The 14,996-nt window shown below is 34.4% G+C and overlaps 3 protein-coding genes and 1 long non-coding RNA gene across 5 annotated transcripts in view; 1 reads left to right on the top strand and 3 right to left on the bottom strand.

Annotated features, from left to right (window-relative positions):
* Positions 1-4,017, top strand: part of LOC128013451 (LYR motif-containing protein 4B) — a 41,725-nt gene extending 37,708 nt beyond the window's left edge. Inside the window, exon 3 of the mRNA XM_052596454.1 lies at positions 3,768-4,017. Within this exon, the coding sequence (XP_052452414.1) occupies positions 3,768-3,836 (69 nt within the window). The 3' untranslated portion in view covers positions 3,837-4,017. The remainder of the gene's footprint in view (positions 1-3,767) is intronic.
* Positions 2,556-8,433, bottom strand: LOC128013452 (uncharacterized). The gene is made up of 3 exons (XR_008183312.1): positions 8,275-8,433; positions 7,957-8,176; positions 2,556-3,077 (listed from the first exon to the last, which is right to left on the bottom strand). It is a non-coding gene; the product is annotated as an uncharacterized LOC128013452 (long non-coding RNA).
* Positions 4,808-7,395, bottom strand: ppp1r3g (protein phosphatase 1 regulatory subunit 3G). The gene has a single exon (XM_052596447.1). It carries the CDS (start codon positions 7,346-7,348, stop codon positions 6,557-6,559), a length of 792 nt encoding a protein of 263 aa, XP_052452407.1. The 5' UTR covers positions 7,349-7,395; the 3' UTR covers positions 4,808-6,556.
* A 1,333-nt stretch (positions 8,434-9,766) lies between the features above and the next one.
* On the bottom strand, positions 9,767-14,986 carry LOC128013450 (cytochrome b5). 2 transcript variants are annotated; one of them, XM_052596453.1, is made up of 5 exons: positions 14,740-14,986; positions 13,922-14,050; positions 12,057-12,086; positions 11,882-11,953; positions 9,767-11,770 (listed from the first exon to the last, which is right to left on the bottom strand). In XM_052596453.1, the coding sequence occupies exons 1-4, from the start codon at positions 14,872-14,874 to the stop codon at positions 11,921-11,923; spliced, it is 327 nt and encodes a 108-aa protein (XP_052452413.1). In that variant the 5' UTR covers positions 14,875-14,986; the 3' UTR covers positions 9,767-11,770; positions 11,882-11,920. The 2 variants fall into 2 exon arrangements, with proteins under 2 accessions (XP_052452413.1, XP_052452412.1); XM_052596452.1 differs by having other exon boundaries at positions 11,925-11,953; positions 14,740-14,985.
* Positions 14,987-14,996: the final 10 nt, after the last annotated feature.

Raw genomic sequence — 14,996 nt, 5'->3', positions numbered from 1 at the left:
GAATCTGTAACCTCAGCAAAAACAGATCAAACATAAATTGTGTGAAGCATCCCAGGTGCAGTATATTGAGCGATTGCTCTCTCAGTTGTTCTGGTTCTCGGTCAGATATTGATGAGGTTGAGAGACGTGTCTGTGCTGGATGAGTGAGCCTGGAGTGTGATGTACCCAGCATGCACTGCTGATGTCAGGCCAAACAGAAAGAGCTGTGATGGCGCAGCACAAACCGTCCCGAGGAGAGCCGAGAGAGTCTCGCTGTCCTCCTCAGTTTGTCAAGAAGAGCATCCTCTGCACTATATTAAAAACATTTGTTTCTGAATATCCATTTTGGCTGTTGAGAGTCTTTAAAGCATTGAAATATTATTATTCTCGAATAAATTATTCTTTAGTATGAAACAATTACAATATTTTCTTAGAGAGAAGCCTTTGCACACTTTTACAATTATGCCCTTCATAACTTGCCCCCCAAAATTATATTTTTCATTGATATAATTTTGTGTTTTTGTTTTGATTTCTGCTGTGTTGTTTTGAAACTTTTTGTTGTATTATTTCTGTTTGTTTGTTTGTTTTTGACAATGTTTTGTTTTGCTTTTTTTCTGGTTTTGTTTAGTTTTTTGTTTTGTCATTGTTTGCTTTGTTTCTGGTTTTTTTTTTTTTTTTTTTTTTCATTGTTTGCTTTGTTTTCTGGGGGGTTTTTGTCATTGTTTGCGGTTTTCAGTTTTTTTTCATAGTTTGCTTTTTCTGGTTTTGTTTAGTTTTTTTTTTCATTGTTTGCTGTGTTTTCTGTTTTTTTTTTGTCATTGCTTTGTTTTCTGGGGGGTTTTTTTTGTTTGTTTGTTTTTTCATAGTTTGCTTTGTTTTATGGTTTTGTTTTGTTTTTTGTCATTGTTTGCTGTTTTCTGTTGTTTTTTTGTTTTTTTTGTCATAGTTTGCTTTTTCTGGTTTTGTTTAGTTTTTTTTCATTGTTTGCTGTGTTTTCTGTTTTTTTTTTGTCATTGCTTTGTTTTCTGTTTTTTTTTTTTTGTTTGTTTTTTCATAGTTTGCTTTGTTTTATGGTTTTGTTTTGTTTTTTGTCATTGTTTGCTGTTTTCTGTTGTTTTTTTTGTTTGTTTTGTCATAGTTTGCTTTTTCTGGTTTTGTTTTTTTGTCATTGTTTGCTTTGTTTTCTGTTTTTTTATTATTATTTATTTATTTATTTATTTCATTGTTTGCTTTGTTTTCTGGTTTTGGGATGTTCTTTTTTATGTTTTGCTTTGCTTTTAAAGGCTTAACTTTTTCCCAAATTTGATTCATCACAGTTTAACACATTTTCACTCATAATAGCATTTCCCAATAAGAGTCGGGAAAGCTAACTACATAACGACAGATTTTGTACACCGATTGTACCTTTTTTTTCCCTGAGAGTGTGTGTTAGTGTTTGTGTTAGTGTTGTTTACACCAACAGTTCAGCATCAGTCTGATCTTATACTTACTAAATACTTGACTTCATTCGAGCCAGCTGGCCGCTTGACTCCTCCGTTTGGCACCTGGACCACAATGCACCTTGCTCCCTCGTCGTCCCATCAGTCATCTGGCTGCGCTCCCTCGAGATCCTGCGCTCGTCTGCATCAGCGTCCCGCTCTCCTCTGTTTTAAAGAGAGGTTATGGACAGCGGCTGAAGTTGACAGATGGTTCGTGTCACAGTGACGCAGGGGATATTTACCATGCTCTGAAATGGATCTTAATGTTCCTCTTTGCTGAGCCATCGCTATGAAAACTGAACATGTGCACCTCCTTCACCAACCTTGCTTCAGTTCTGGTGCGTCTTCATAACCGATGGCTTTCTTGACTCTCTTTGAGACGTCTTTAATTCAGTATCTGTGTGTTGTGTTTAGCCGGAGCATCGGTCAAACACTGTGAGCCGGTGTTTAACAAATTTAACACGAGGGGATGATTAGAGAAGGATTATGCTTCTGCTGAGAAATCACAGCTACTCACTTCTCTTATTCCGGGCTGTTTCGTTTCAGACAGACCTGATGATAGATGAGTCCCAACATGATAAATATCTTGTGACAGACGAATATAAAGATTTAGCAGTGGGTTGTATTTTATATAGCGTATGTATACATTTGCATTTATGCAGTGTGAGGGGAAAAATATGAAATATCATATAATATGGACTAAATTATGTTTCCAAAACTAAATAATAGCTTTTTATATTGTCATTAAGTCTGAAGTAAATTATTTTAAAAACAAAGTCAATATTATTTTAGGGGAAACACAACAGAAAATCCATGGGTGGTATTATTATTATATTTTGTAAATGTGTTATAAATTATTCTGTTAAACATGTTATTAATTTCTTATAAACATGTCTCCAAAATTGAATAATTGGCCTTTTACTAAAAGACTAAAATCTTTTTTTTTTTTTTTTAATGATCTGGAAAATATTTACTTTATTTTAACATTATTTTTTTTTTACTGAATACTAGTACTACTACTAATAATGTTAATTAGCCTATTTGTATTTGTGCAAAAAAAAAAAATTTGTTGATAACTCTTACAAAAAAATATATATTTCTTAAAATTTTGGACCACATTACTAAATTCTCTGTTGGTTTTTAACATATTCAACAATCGTCGATTGACTTGACTGATTCACAATAGCAGTTCCCTTTTGCATCCAATATTTATTTTGTGAATTTATGTGAATTTGATCTCAGGAGTTTGGGAACTTCTTGTTGTTGTTAGTTGATTCTTCTTTACCTCATTACTGGCGTCTTCCATCTTGCCCCAATCTACATTTCTGACGACCCTCTTCATCTGCTCTCTATATTACCAGATCCAGTGCTAGACAAAGAAAAACTCTCTTATTCATAACCAGCATTAGACATCTTGTCCCTTTGTGAGCTCCAGAGATGTGTTGCTCATGTTTGGTTCTCAGCGGTTTGACTGATCGTACAGTCTGATCAGTTCCTGCAGTGTTGGTGATGGATGTCTCGAACACTCAGTTTTCACACACAATCGGTTTGTCCTCGTTCATCGTGAAGGCCACATCTCTGGCCTGACTCTCTGTTCAGTATTGATTCAGCAGAGGAGCGCTGAAATCACAGACAAACAAAGATAACAACATATTCTTTGGACTTTAGTGCACTCTCCTAACACAATCGCTCTGATATTACATGCATATCAGCCATTCAACACAGCTTGTCTTATTAAAATATATGCTGTGAAGTTCCTCTCATTGGTTTTTCTGAAGCTTTAAGAACAAATGTTGATGTTTGGAGGGGTGTTAATAGGTTAAAACATTAATCTTGTGTTTTTAGGTACAATAGATCATTTCAAAGTTATAAAATCTGAAATTTGCCTCTCAATTTTTTCCCTTTAAAAAGCGTGTTCTGCTTATTTAGATGTTATTAGTTACATAAAATCTCTCTCTCTCTTTATATACATATCACCTATATAAGCGCAACTTATAATATTTTGTTTAGTTTTATATATACGTGCATCATAATGTATAAATCTAAAGATGTGCAATTTTTTTGTTGGTAAAATTGAGATTTGCGAATTAAAATTTGCCAAATAAAACCTTCGGTTGACTTTTCTTTTGATAAAGTCCTATGTTTAATCTATAAATGAATTATCTTTGACAAGTTCTCTCTCCAACATTTAACGCCAAACAAGAAACCATTCATTTTACTGTGTACGTATGGGACGTTTGAATTAATACTGTAAATAGTATAGTGTTTAATCTTTCTGCTATTTTAAGTTGGTGTGTTCTCTGTCCACAGGTGTGTATAGGGAAGATGTTTGAGATCCAGAAGACGGTCGTTGAACAGGAGGAACAGAAGAGCGACTGAAGTGGCGCCGGAGTGGATTGAGGCTCAGACATCTGCCTCATGTTTGGGTCCATCTCACGTCCACTCCAGTTTACACAGTCATTTAATACTCTGCGTGCCATGAAATGATCTAGAATTGTACATAATGTAGTATTTTTCATGCTTTTGTGGTTAATGTTGCAATAAAACCATGTCATTTCCATTTCTCTGAGCGGGGTTTTCTGAGTAAATGTCAGTTTTCATTGATCTGTTTCCTAAAGGTTGTGTTTTCACCGGGGGTAAAGGTGTCTGACAAGGCCAAAGGGTTAAAAATAGCTCTTTCTGTTAGTTTTCAGTGAGCGATGGCCTAGTAAAAGCTGACCGGTATAAAGATCACATTACTCAACACCTACCAACAGAGAGTGAATAGCAAACGCAAGCAGTTTTGATAAAAGTCTTGTGTTCATGGCCCAAATATGACCCAGTTTTACGTGCATCATCTAAACCGAGATGACATGAAATCAAGAGACAGAAACACTTGCATTAATCCATACAGTGTTAAAGACACTCTTTTATTTAGATATCTATTTCATTGTGATATTAAAAGCAAACATATTTAAAAAAAAAGAATATAATTTGTTGTCATTATATTCTTAAATGTTTTGTTTAATCAAGTTTACTATTGGTTTTGCTTCCTTTAGTACCTTAAATATTCGTAGTCTCGTAAGATGTAATGCATTTTCCCAATTTATGGTATATATAATACCTTCATCTTTTAAATGGTAAATGACAAGAGCATTTTTCCTGTATGTAATATTGTCTAACAACCAGGTCTTACATAAGTACCATCTGATCTATATTTACTTGAGCGGTTTTATTTACAATTCTGGAACGTCAGCCTTGATATCCATTTCACATCCACAGTGTTTGTTTGCGGTTTTGGTTTGGTTTATATCACATTGACAGTGCAGATTTCCCTAATGCAAGTAAAAATGAAGAACATGCACACTATATATCCAAAGATATTTTAATTGCATCTCAATGGTTGACATTTCATCCTGGTACTGTTGTGTCAAGTCGGAAAAAATGGAAATGGTTACATACAGTAAGCATCATTTGTATTCGTATAATCCCAGCCGCTAAATGAAATCAATTCTGCATTTGTGAAGAATATTTACATATTTTCAAACAAACATTTGCATATTGCAAAACAGGAGAACTTCTTCCCTCTGCACTGCTCGTAGTCAAACAGATGCATCGAGCATACAACGCTTGGAGAAACTGCAGCAAAGCTGGACTTAGGTTAAAATAAAAGATTACAGACCTGCTTTACTGGTCTGTTAACACACATTGAGAGAACTCTAAACATTTCGTTTTAATGTCTTCCAGCACTTTATACAGTACTTTGGAAGCTTGTTTCCACCATGAGACAAAAATAATAATAATATTAATAATAAAGGTAATTGCAATTGCTTTTTTAATCTTTAAAAAGGTAGAATTGCAAGATATAAACTTGAAAGTATGACAAAAGTCTTTAAAAAATATTTATGAACTGTTTTAATTTTATTCAGCGACAGAAAAAAAAATAGCATAAAGTCAGAATTGCATGAAAAACTGAATTCTGAATTTATATATATATATCACAATTCTGAATTATGAGTTAACCTGTCATTGATGAATACTCTCAGATCAAACTACATTTATTTGACCCAGATAAAACTGCTGACCGTCCATAACTGACCGCTGTATTGTGTTCTCAGTGTTGAGCCTCTTCATTCACATCTTGACAGTAACTGTGCATGAGCTTTGATAGAAAAAACACATTTTGCATTATTATTAAATGGCTTGACTCATTTGTGAAGCAAAACCAGCATAAAGTAACGTGTGTGATTCCTTGCATCATTTCAGTGTACAACAAAGTCAATTCTTTCATCATTTGCTCATCCTCATGTCATTTCAATGTGAGTTTTTCTATGAGATGTTTGGGAGAATGTCCACGCTGCTCTTTTCAGTTCGACAAAAACACACAGCAGCCTAAAGAGGGGCTGGCAAGCTCCAAAAAGGACAAAAAAAAACGCCATGAGGTGTAGTATAAAGTCTTCCCAAGTTTAAAAAGCTCCCATGTCTGATTTGCAAAGTCGGAAGTGTCAAATGTCATTGGTTCTCGAGGCATAGTCTGGTTCCGCCACAGCATTAACAAAATAAATTATTTAATAAATAAAAAGGTTAAATAGATAACAAAAATAATAATAATGTTATTATTAAAAAATTTTTATTTATTTATAAAATTTATTTATCAGAACGAAACACACACAAAAATAACAACATATGACAATTATGTATTTTCTTCTTAAAACATTGCAAATTTTCTTAAAGTTTCTGAAAGTCTGATTTCTGAGATAAAAGGTAGCAATTATCTTTAAAAAAAATGTTATTCCTATGACAAAACAGGTTTCAATTCAAACCTGAAATGACTGCAGAAGAAAGTTTTTTTAGAAAATAAAAAATTATAAACGGACAGGACATATGGGCCACATTTATGGCACTTTTATTGTGTTTTGCAGCTAAACAACCCTCATCCACTTTCTATGAGCAGCTTGGGCATTCTGCTAAATATCTTTCCACGAGATTGGAACAACATGAGGGTGACTAAACGATGAAGGATATTTCATTTTGTGTAAACTCTTTCTAGGAGGTGTCAATCCTCTCTATTTATCCTCGTCTGTCTCTCTGAAGGCTGTAACGGTGCTCGGTGAAACGCTTCATATCGCGTGGAAAGCCGCGGTGTCGCTGGATGACGAGCTGTGCTGCTTCAGAGAGTAGTTCATCCCATCGTTGTTGTCCCAGAACTCAGAGTTATCATCCTTCATGTACACGGCGAAGTGCACAGCAGCGCTCGGACCTAAGAAAGGGGGCGTGAACATGGTGAAGGAGAAGCGCTCTCCGCGCGCCCTGTGCTCTGTGGGCACGCGCATAGCTTGCGCGTCCACGAACGACAGCCAGTCGTTGAAAGTATACATGATGCCGACCTCTCTCGCTCCTAACGCCCGTATGATCCCGCGGACATCAAACTGCGTGAACGTGACGCTTTCCAGCGCGACGCGACAGCGCGTCAGCCGCGTCTCCAAGTCACCGGAGTCCACGGGCGTCTTGAACGCCGGGACCAGATAGTCCAGAGCCAGAGAGGACTTGATGTTCACGCACAAGTCATCCATGATCTCCCGGTCCCTGTGGAGAGGGAAGCTCTTCAGCCTGGTGAAGACTTTAGCTGGGATCTGAGGATCGTCGCTGCTGCTGAAGTGCTTGACGCTCGCCAGATTCAAGCCGAGCGCGTCCGCGAACTTCACGCGTTTGCTGCAGTTCTGGGAGATCTGGTGGTACAGGCTCGCCTGCTCTGGATACGCAGGTAAGGACTTGGCTCTTCTCCTGTCTTTCAGGAACTCGGGTATCTCGTCGGGTTGAAGATCATCATCGGAGTCCAGTCCGTTCTCCATCTGCTCCTCGTTCATTATGTCCGTCATCCCAGGTTTGTGATCTCCGGTGACAGAATGCATCACTCCAGAGGCGCACGGATGCGCGCGCCTATATTGGTGCTTTGTCTAGTAATCAGTTACAAGCTGGTTACGCCCACTACACTAGACAGACAGATGAGTGGATTCAGTGGCTCAGAGAGAGAGAGAGAGAGAGATCAACATGCGCCTCTACACACTTTTTTTTTTTTTTTTTTAAATCATTGGCTATAAAAATGTTGTTTTGTGACATAAATGATTGATTTAATTTGTCCCGCATAATATAATATCATTACAGTAATTTATTTAGAACACAGTTTATAAAAAATAATATATATATTTTTTTTAACATTTCTAAATTATAGCAAGACAGTGTATTTAATAAATAAATACATGCAGTACTGTTAAATGTATAGTGTAATCATGTGTAATGTGTAATCTTATACACTGATCTCAGGAAGAGCCAAGCTCATACCCTAAATATACAATAAATACCTCTTTAATATCCTCCAAAATATATGGGTATATAAATGTTTTATTTATTAACTATATAAATGATTAAAAACATTTTCCTCAATATTAACATAAAAGTACTTTATATTTAATAAATAAATAAAGTGCATGCTGTAAATTGAAGTTTTGAATGGACATACCGTATACAGCCGTTCTTTTCTTTAGATTTCATTGCTCATGTTGCGTTCCTAGAGTTTTTACGTCTCAGGGATTCCTCACACTTTCACTTGTCTGTTTTCACTTGGTGTGTGTGTGTGTGTGTGGAAATTGTCTGTTTTCTCTCACTCTGAGGTCACTCATGCATGCTGTATGCCGTTCCAGAGCTGTGCGCTGCTAGTGAAATATCCAACACCTGATGCTCTGACAACATAGAAAATCTTATTTGAAATATAAGTTACTATTAACATCTTGTTTATTGAAGAACATCAGATTGACAATCATGCATAATATCTGATTACCTGCGGCACTGGAGACCTACGAGAAAGGGACATTCAGTGAAAGTGCTTTAAAGGGAAACATTTAAACAGCTGCTGGAAACGGGCAACAGGTTTCTGCACAGGTGGAACCAGCAAGAGTGTAAACAGGCTACAAAGTGTCCATATGTGTCTCTGTGTCAGTACAGCAGTCCACATCTGATGTCCACAGGTCAGTGAGATCTTAAAAACACGCTGTTATCACGGACAAAACAAACACACTGTTACAACACCACTAATGTCCAGCTACAACACGAGTGCACGGATACACTTGACCTACGGCTTCTGATTGACGTGTTTTCATGCCTTGAGCATTGTGTAAAGAGCAGTTTAAATGGTATTACAGGCTGACAGCACAATACATGATGAGCAGGGACGGGCAGAGACACATACAAATCTATTTTCAAATAAAATACCAAACACCTTAACTTTAAGTGTATCAAAATAAGCAGCCACACCATGCATCAAAACAAACGGCTGTATTTGTGTTTTAAAAATACTAAATACTTTTACAAGAGAGCATGGCATTTCTTGGCAAAGCTTCCATCGAGTGGCTTATTTGATCAATCCCTTCACTGTATTACACTCACTCAGTTGATTAAGTAAACTGTGTTTGATAGCAACAGCGAGTCGTGCAATAAATTTAACATATGCAACCAATTATTCTCATATCACTGTGATCTCCCAGATTTAAAGTAACCATCAGTTTAATGTTGAACAGTTTGCAAAAGACTCATAATTGTATCCTAATTGAGTTACTTGGTAACTTGGCATCTAGTTTCTGCATTTTTATGATGCAATCATGTAGACTTTAAAACTATAAATATACAAAACACTAAAGTATTTTGATACAAAACATGAAGCCATTTTCATCAAACCTATCAAATACAAATGACAACATCCTATTTTATATTTCAAAAACATGCATCTTAAACACTGCCCGCCCCTGATGATGAGGTCTATTTAATAATCAAAATAAAATCTGATATTTAATATGCGCATGTATTCTGTTTCTATTTACCTGTAACACACTTGAACAGAAGAGTCACCACATTAGATTTAAATGAGGAATAATGAAACAAGGTGTTTGCAACGAGGTGCTTCACCAGCAGATGTCAGTGGAGAAACATTGCTTGACTACCAAAGGTCTGACATTATTATTATGATGAGATCAAAACTATTTCACACTTCTGGACGTCACTCCAGTGGACAACACATGTCAAACTAGATATCTGTACTTAAAGGGAAGTTAAAATTGCTCATGTTTAGGACATCCAATATACACATGATGATGATGATTTGTAGAAATGTAGCATTGCATCAGTGTCTCAGCAATGGAAGTGAATGGGTGCCGTCAGAACGAGCTGATAAAAACATCACAATAATCCACAGTACAAATCGTACAGATCTTCCTTGTGCAATGCTTCATTTTAAAAGTGCATGTGCATAATGTGTACTGAAAAAAGATACCAGAAAATCACAATCGGTTTCTTTGTTTATTGGAATACAGTAAAACTGAATGATATGTCTGCTGCATCAGTCAATGTGACATAAAACAATATGCACAATGTTACAATGTGTGGTTCTCTCAGTCGTTAGCATTAGTGTGGAGCAGCTTCTGTTTCAGAGCAGTGAACACACACCGTCACATCTGGAAGGATGTTTCTATGGGAAAGTATCAAGTATATTACATTCATTTTTGTTAAAGAAAAAAAGGGAATGCATGAGCACCGTTTACACATCAATGTGTAACTGGCAGCCAAAAATATGATTATTACAGTGTTGCTGTTCACTACAGATAATAACATGCGGAGACTTCTAGCTGATTGTCTAAGCACAGGATGATCGTTTTGGTTAAGTTATGTTTCACCCCAAATTCAAAAGAAATTATGACTTTTTTTTTTATGACAATTAAACTAAATCTCTTCCCACTGTCATTATGATAATGCAAAAAAAGTATATATACACTACCGGTCAACAGTTTGGGATCAGAAGGATTTTTTTATGATTTTACAGGAGTCTCTTCTGCTCATCAAGGCTGCATTTATTTGATCAAATTATATTGTGAAATTTTATTATAATGTAAAATAAAGTTTTTCTATTTTTAATATACATTGAAATCAAATTTATTTTCAGCATCATTCCTCCAGTCTTCAGTGTCACATGATCTTCAGAAATCAGTCTGATATGATGATTTACTATCAGAGCTGATTTTTTTTTGGAAGCTGTGATACTTTTTTTTTTTTTTTTAGGATTCTTTGATGAATAAAAAGATAAAAAGAAGAGCATTTATTTAAAATCTAAACATTTTCTAACAATATACACTAAAATATACACTTCAATAGTTTGGGGTCGGTACATTTTTATTCTTTATTCAGCAAGGATGTGTTAAGTTGTTAAGAAGTGATAGTAAAGATTTATATTTTTAGAAAATATTTGTATTTGGAATAAATGCTGTTCTTTTTTAACTTATTATTCATCAAAGAATCCTGAAAAAAGTATTGCCGTTTCCAAAAAAAAAAAAAAAAAAGTGATAATTCTAATAATAAATATCATATTAGGATGATTTCTGAAGATCATGTGACACTGAAGACTGGAGGAATGATGCTGTTGGAAATTCAGCTTTGCATCACAGCAAACAATTATATTTTAAATGATATTTAAATAGAAACCATTATTTTATATTGTAATAAAATTTTTCAAGATTACTGATTTTTTCTGTATTTTTGAACAGATAAATGAAGAACAGACTTCTTAAAAAAACATCAAGTCTTACTGTATCAGTGCAAAAAAAAAATATATATATATATTTATTTATTTTTGATTTTGGAGATAAATGTGCATATCATCAGATTCACTCTTTTTTTTGCAGAATATCCACTGAATCTGTCAGATTTGGCATATTTATAACCAGATTTTTTTAATATATACTGTATAAACCGTAACATCTGGCATTTTATTTATTCTCCTGTTAAGAATTTGTACATTTGTATAATTTCCCTCTGGTCCAAGTACAATCAACTTAATGAAGATTAACAGCATCTGAGGTGAAACTAAATTATTTCTTTGAGGAACAAAATGCTGTTTTTATGCGTGTGTGTAATATTCAGGATATCCCCCACTTCAGCATAGACATTTAAATGGTACACGCACAGTACTACATGACAGAAAACAATTAAGACAGTCAAAACTTCATCTTTAGTATGTGTATTTATAATGCTATGTCTAAGATATCCTTTCATGTATCATAAAAACATCTGTATATATAGATCAGTATTTAAATCTCAATGGGTTTGTGACAACAAACATAGAAACGAACACAAACGTTGCCTTCATTAGGAGACTCTTTATAGTAATGGGAAAACCTGAAAAGGGTTAAGAGAGAGAAGCATCCCATCATGCCTCCTCAGCCGTGTAGATACGGTACATCATGGTGACGATCAGCGCGGCGAGGGCAGGAATCAACCAGTTTGACCACCAGCTGGAACAAAGCACACGCTAATTAGCTTGAATTATTAATTGTAATCTTGCTATTTCTGTGCTACAATGGAAAGTGTGTAACAACATCCACATCTAGCGTTGTGTGCGTTACCTTTATTCGTAGGCACAGCATTCGGTCGTTCTTTTGAACTTACCTTGTGCTTTCTTGTGCGCTCGTTGATACCTATTAAACAGAGTAACACATGTGTCTTTAAGGTGTTTCCACACAATGCAAGTCCAAAAAAAAAGAGTTTGTTAAAATCATAAGCTTGGTTTGATTTACGTACTGGTGGTTTGACAAACTTGTCCCTGTCATCCTGCGAGAAATACAGAGGAGGAGAGACATGAATAAAAATATCACAGGCTTTTTAAAAACAAAGTAAACTAATTAGCATGTCTTACCGAGCACACTGTGACTAAAACCTATTAATCAGCTTTACACTGATAAAATAACTACTACTGTATAAAGCTATTTATAGTGTGTAAATAAATATTAACATAACTGTTCATTCCATGTTGTTTTTTGTGCTAAACAAGGCTGCATGTATTTGATCATTAATACAGTAAAAACAGTCATATTGTGACATATTATTAAAATTTATAATAACTATTTTCTATTTAAATATCTGTTAAAGTGTAATTTATTTCTGTGATGCTCCACTGTATTTTCAGCATCATTCCTCCAGTCTTCAGTGTCACATGATCTTCAGAAATCAGAATAATATGATGATTTACTGCTCAAGAAACATTTCTGATTTTAACAGATCTCTTTATTTCCCCACAGGACTCTTTGATGAATAGAAAAGTTAAAAAGAACAGCATTTATTGGAAATAAAAAATCTTCTGAAACACTAAACATTTAATTGTCACTTTTGATTAAATTAATGCAGCAATTAAAGTATTTTAGAATTAGTGCGGTCAAACGATTGATTTCATCCAAAATATTAAAAAAAAAATTGTTTACATAATATATGTGCAATGTTTATTTATTATGTATATATAAATACACACACATACAGTATATCTATTGAAAATATTTACATGCATATACATTTATATATTTACATTATTATATTATATATAAATATATTTAATATATAAACTATTTTTTCCTTAAATGTATACATGCATCTGTGTGTCATATATACATATATATATATATATATATATATATATATATATATATATATATATATATATATATATATATATATATATATATATATATATATATATATATATATATATATATACACACCACACATACATATATTATGAAAAGAAAAAAAAAAAAAAATATATATATATATATATATATATATATATATATATATATATATATATATATATATATATATATATATATATATATAATGATTTGTGTATATACATATATATATATATATATATTATTTTGGATGCAATTAATCACAAATAATTGTAAAAGTATTTTCTAAAAAAAAAAATAATAATAAAAAAAAATATTGTTAATTATATAATTTGTGTCATTCAAAAAAAAAAATATTGTTATCTATTTAAAAAATACTTAAATTCTACTTCTTTAAATCTGAATGGCTGAGTCCTGCTCTATTCCTGTCACAGAAACGGTCTGATAGTATCTGTGCTGAATCCGGCAGCATTACAGATCCTCCGATGGGAATAAAAATGGCTTCCAAGTTATTGATAGTATCTCAAGCCCCTGTACGTCTGTGAAAACATCTCAGATTTCATGAGATGCATCTATGAATCAACAGGTCTGATGTTGTCCAGGAGGAGAAATCAAGACTTTTGTTGGATCCTTCCCAGATATATCAGGGGCTGACTGAGACGTAAGTGTTGTGTGTGTTTTTAACTTTATAACTTCACGGAAACCATGAATCGATAATGACTACTCATGCCTTTTCGTATGCCAGCGCTGAAAGATGGCTGCAAAGCAACACATGCAAAACAAGACTTTGAAAAACAAGCAAGGTGCAATTTAAAATCCCAGCCACTGAGAGTAGTCTAGCTTTTATTCTATTTTCATAAGAGTAGAAATAGAGTATATTGTGAATATATGTTTCTTAGAAAGCACTTAAGAACTTAATTAGCTGTATTAATTTTAATGCTTTATCAAAAGGCGTTCTTCTCACTATTGCTCTGGCAGACTTACTGGATGCAGCTCTCCTATGAGAAAAGAGCTGGCCATCTCTCGTGCATCTGTGGAGTGACCCACATCTTCAAAACTCTCGGTGGCATCTCCACCCGCCTGCTCTCGCAGCACCTCCTCTCCACCCGGGTGCTGCGGACACCAGCAAACACAGTGCATCAGATCATCACCACTAATGCTAACTCATAATACACTTCTGACCTTTGAAACATGTTGCCTAGGAATTTATCAGTTGATTTAAGTTAAACGGTGCATGCAACTTGAAATACCTCATGTGCATTTTTAGATCTAGCAAGAGTAATGTTACTAGATTAAGTGGTTCTCTAGATTTAGATCATATGGGAAGAGGTGAAATGTTAGGTTTGGGTGGTTATATAATCTATTGCAGCAAGGTAGTGCGCAATGTAACTATTGCTTCACATGAATCTGAATCAAAAATAATAATGTGCATTTGATCTTTAAATGAATTATATAAGGTATACTTTTCAAAAAATGCACTGATGCTTATTATTCCACACTTTACATATCATTTGCAAACTGTTGTTATCTTTTCGGTCCAACTTTGAGGGCACTTGGCAAAGGTCACACCATTCAACACGTAACGTTACTTACTTTTCAAACTCTTGTGCAAGGCGTTTTTAAATGTATTCGTGCATTATGTATATTTTATTCATGCATTACACAATTCTAGTGGAACGGTGCTTGTTTACACAATGCAATACATACACTTAACGTTAATGCATGCATTTCACAATCCCAGAACGACAATCCTTTAATGCGAATATTTTTGTGAACATTCGAAGCTCTGTTTTAAAACTCACCTCCTCGAGAAACTTTGTGACGTCGTACACTTTATTATTAATGATAATCCATGTGCTTTTAAAAGAGTTCCGTTCCTCCACCTCTGACAGTCGATAATATTTAACACCCTTTCCGTCTGTTTCGTTGTTTTCCATTTGTTTGTTTGTTTAAAAGTGTGTTATTTGTTCTTAAGGTTATAAAAACTCTCCCTTGTGAATCGATCAGCTCACGTACTTCAATAGTGGACTGTCCAACTATTGTATTTCCCAACTCGCCA

Source organism: Carassius gibelio, chromosome B24, assembly GCF_023724105.1.
Source record: "Carassius gibelio isolate Cgi1373 ecotype wild population from Czech Republic chromosome B24, carGib1.2-hapl.c, whole genome shotgun sequence".
Taxonomy (NCBI): domain Eukaryota; kingdom Metazoa; phylum Chordata; class Actinopteri; order Cypriniformes; family Cyprinidae; genus Carassius; species Carassius gibelio.
Note: the sequence above shows the minus strand (reverse complement) of the source record. Positions and strands in the feature narration are given on the sequence as shown.

Excerpts from the sequence above, each read along its gene's own strand:
- ppp1r3g (XM_052596447.1), bottom strand. The coding sequence starts at position 7,348 with ATGCATTCTGTCACCGGAGATCACAAACCTGGGATGACGGACATAATG.
- LOC128013450 (XM_052596452.1), bottom strand. The coding sequence starts at position 14,874 with ATGGAAAACAACGAAACAGACGGAAAGGGTGTTAAATATTATCGACTG. Across the intron at positions 12,087-13,921 it reads TCATAGGAGAGCTGCATCCA|GATGACAGGGACAAGTTTGT; the intron begins GTAAGTCTGCCA and ends TATTTCTCGCAG. Across the intron at positions 11,771-11,924 it reads AGCGCACAAGAAAGCACAAG|CTGGTGGTCAAACTGGTTGA; the intron begins GTAAGTTCAAAA and ends GCTTTGTTCCAG.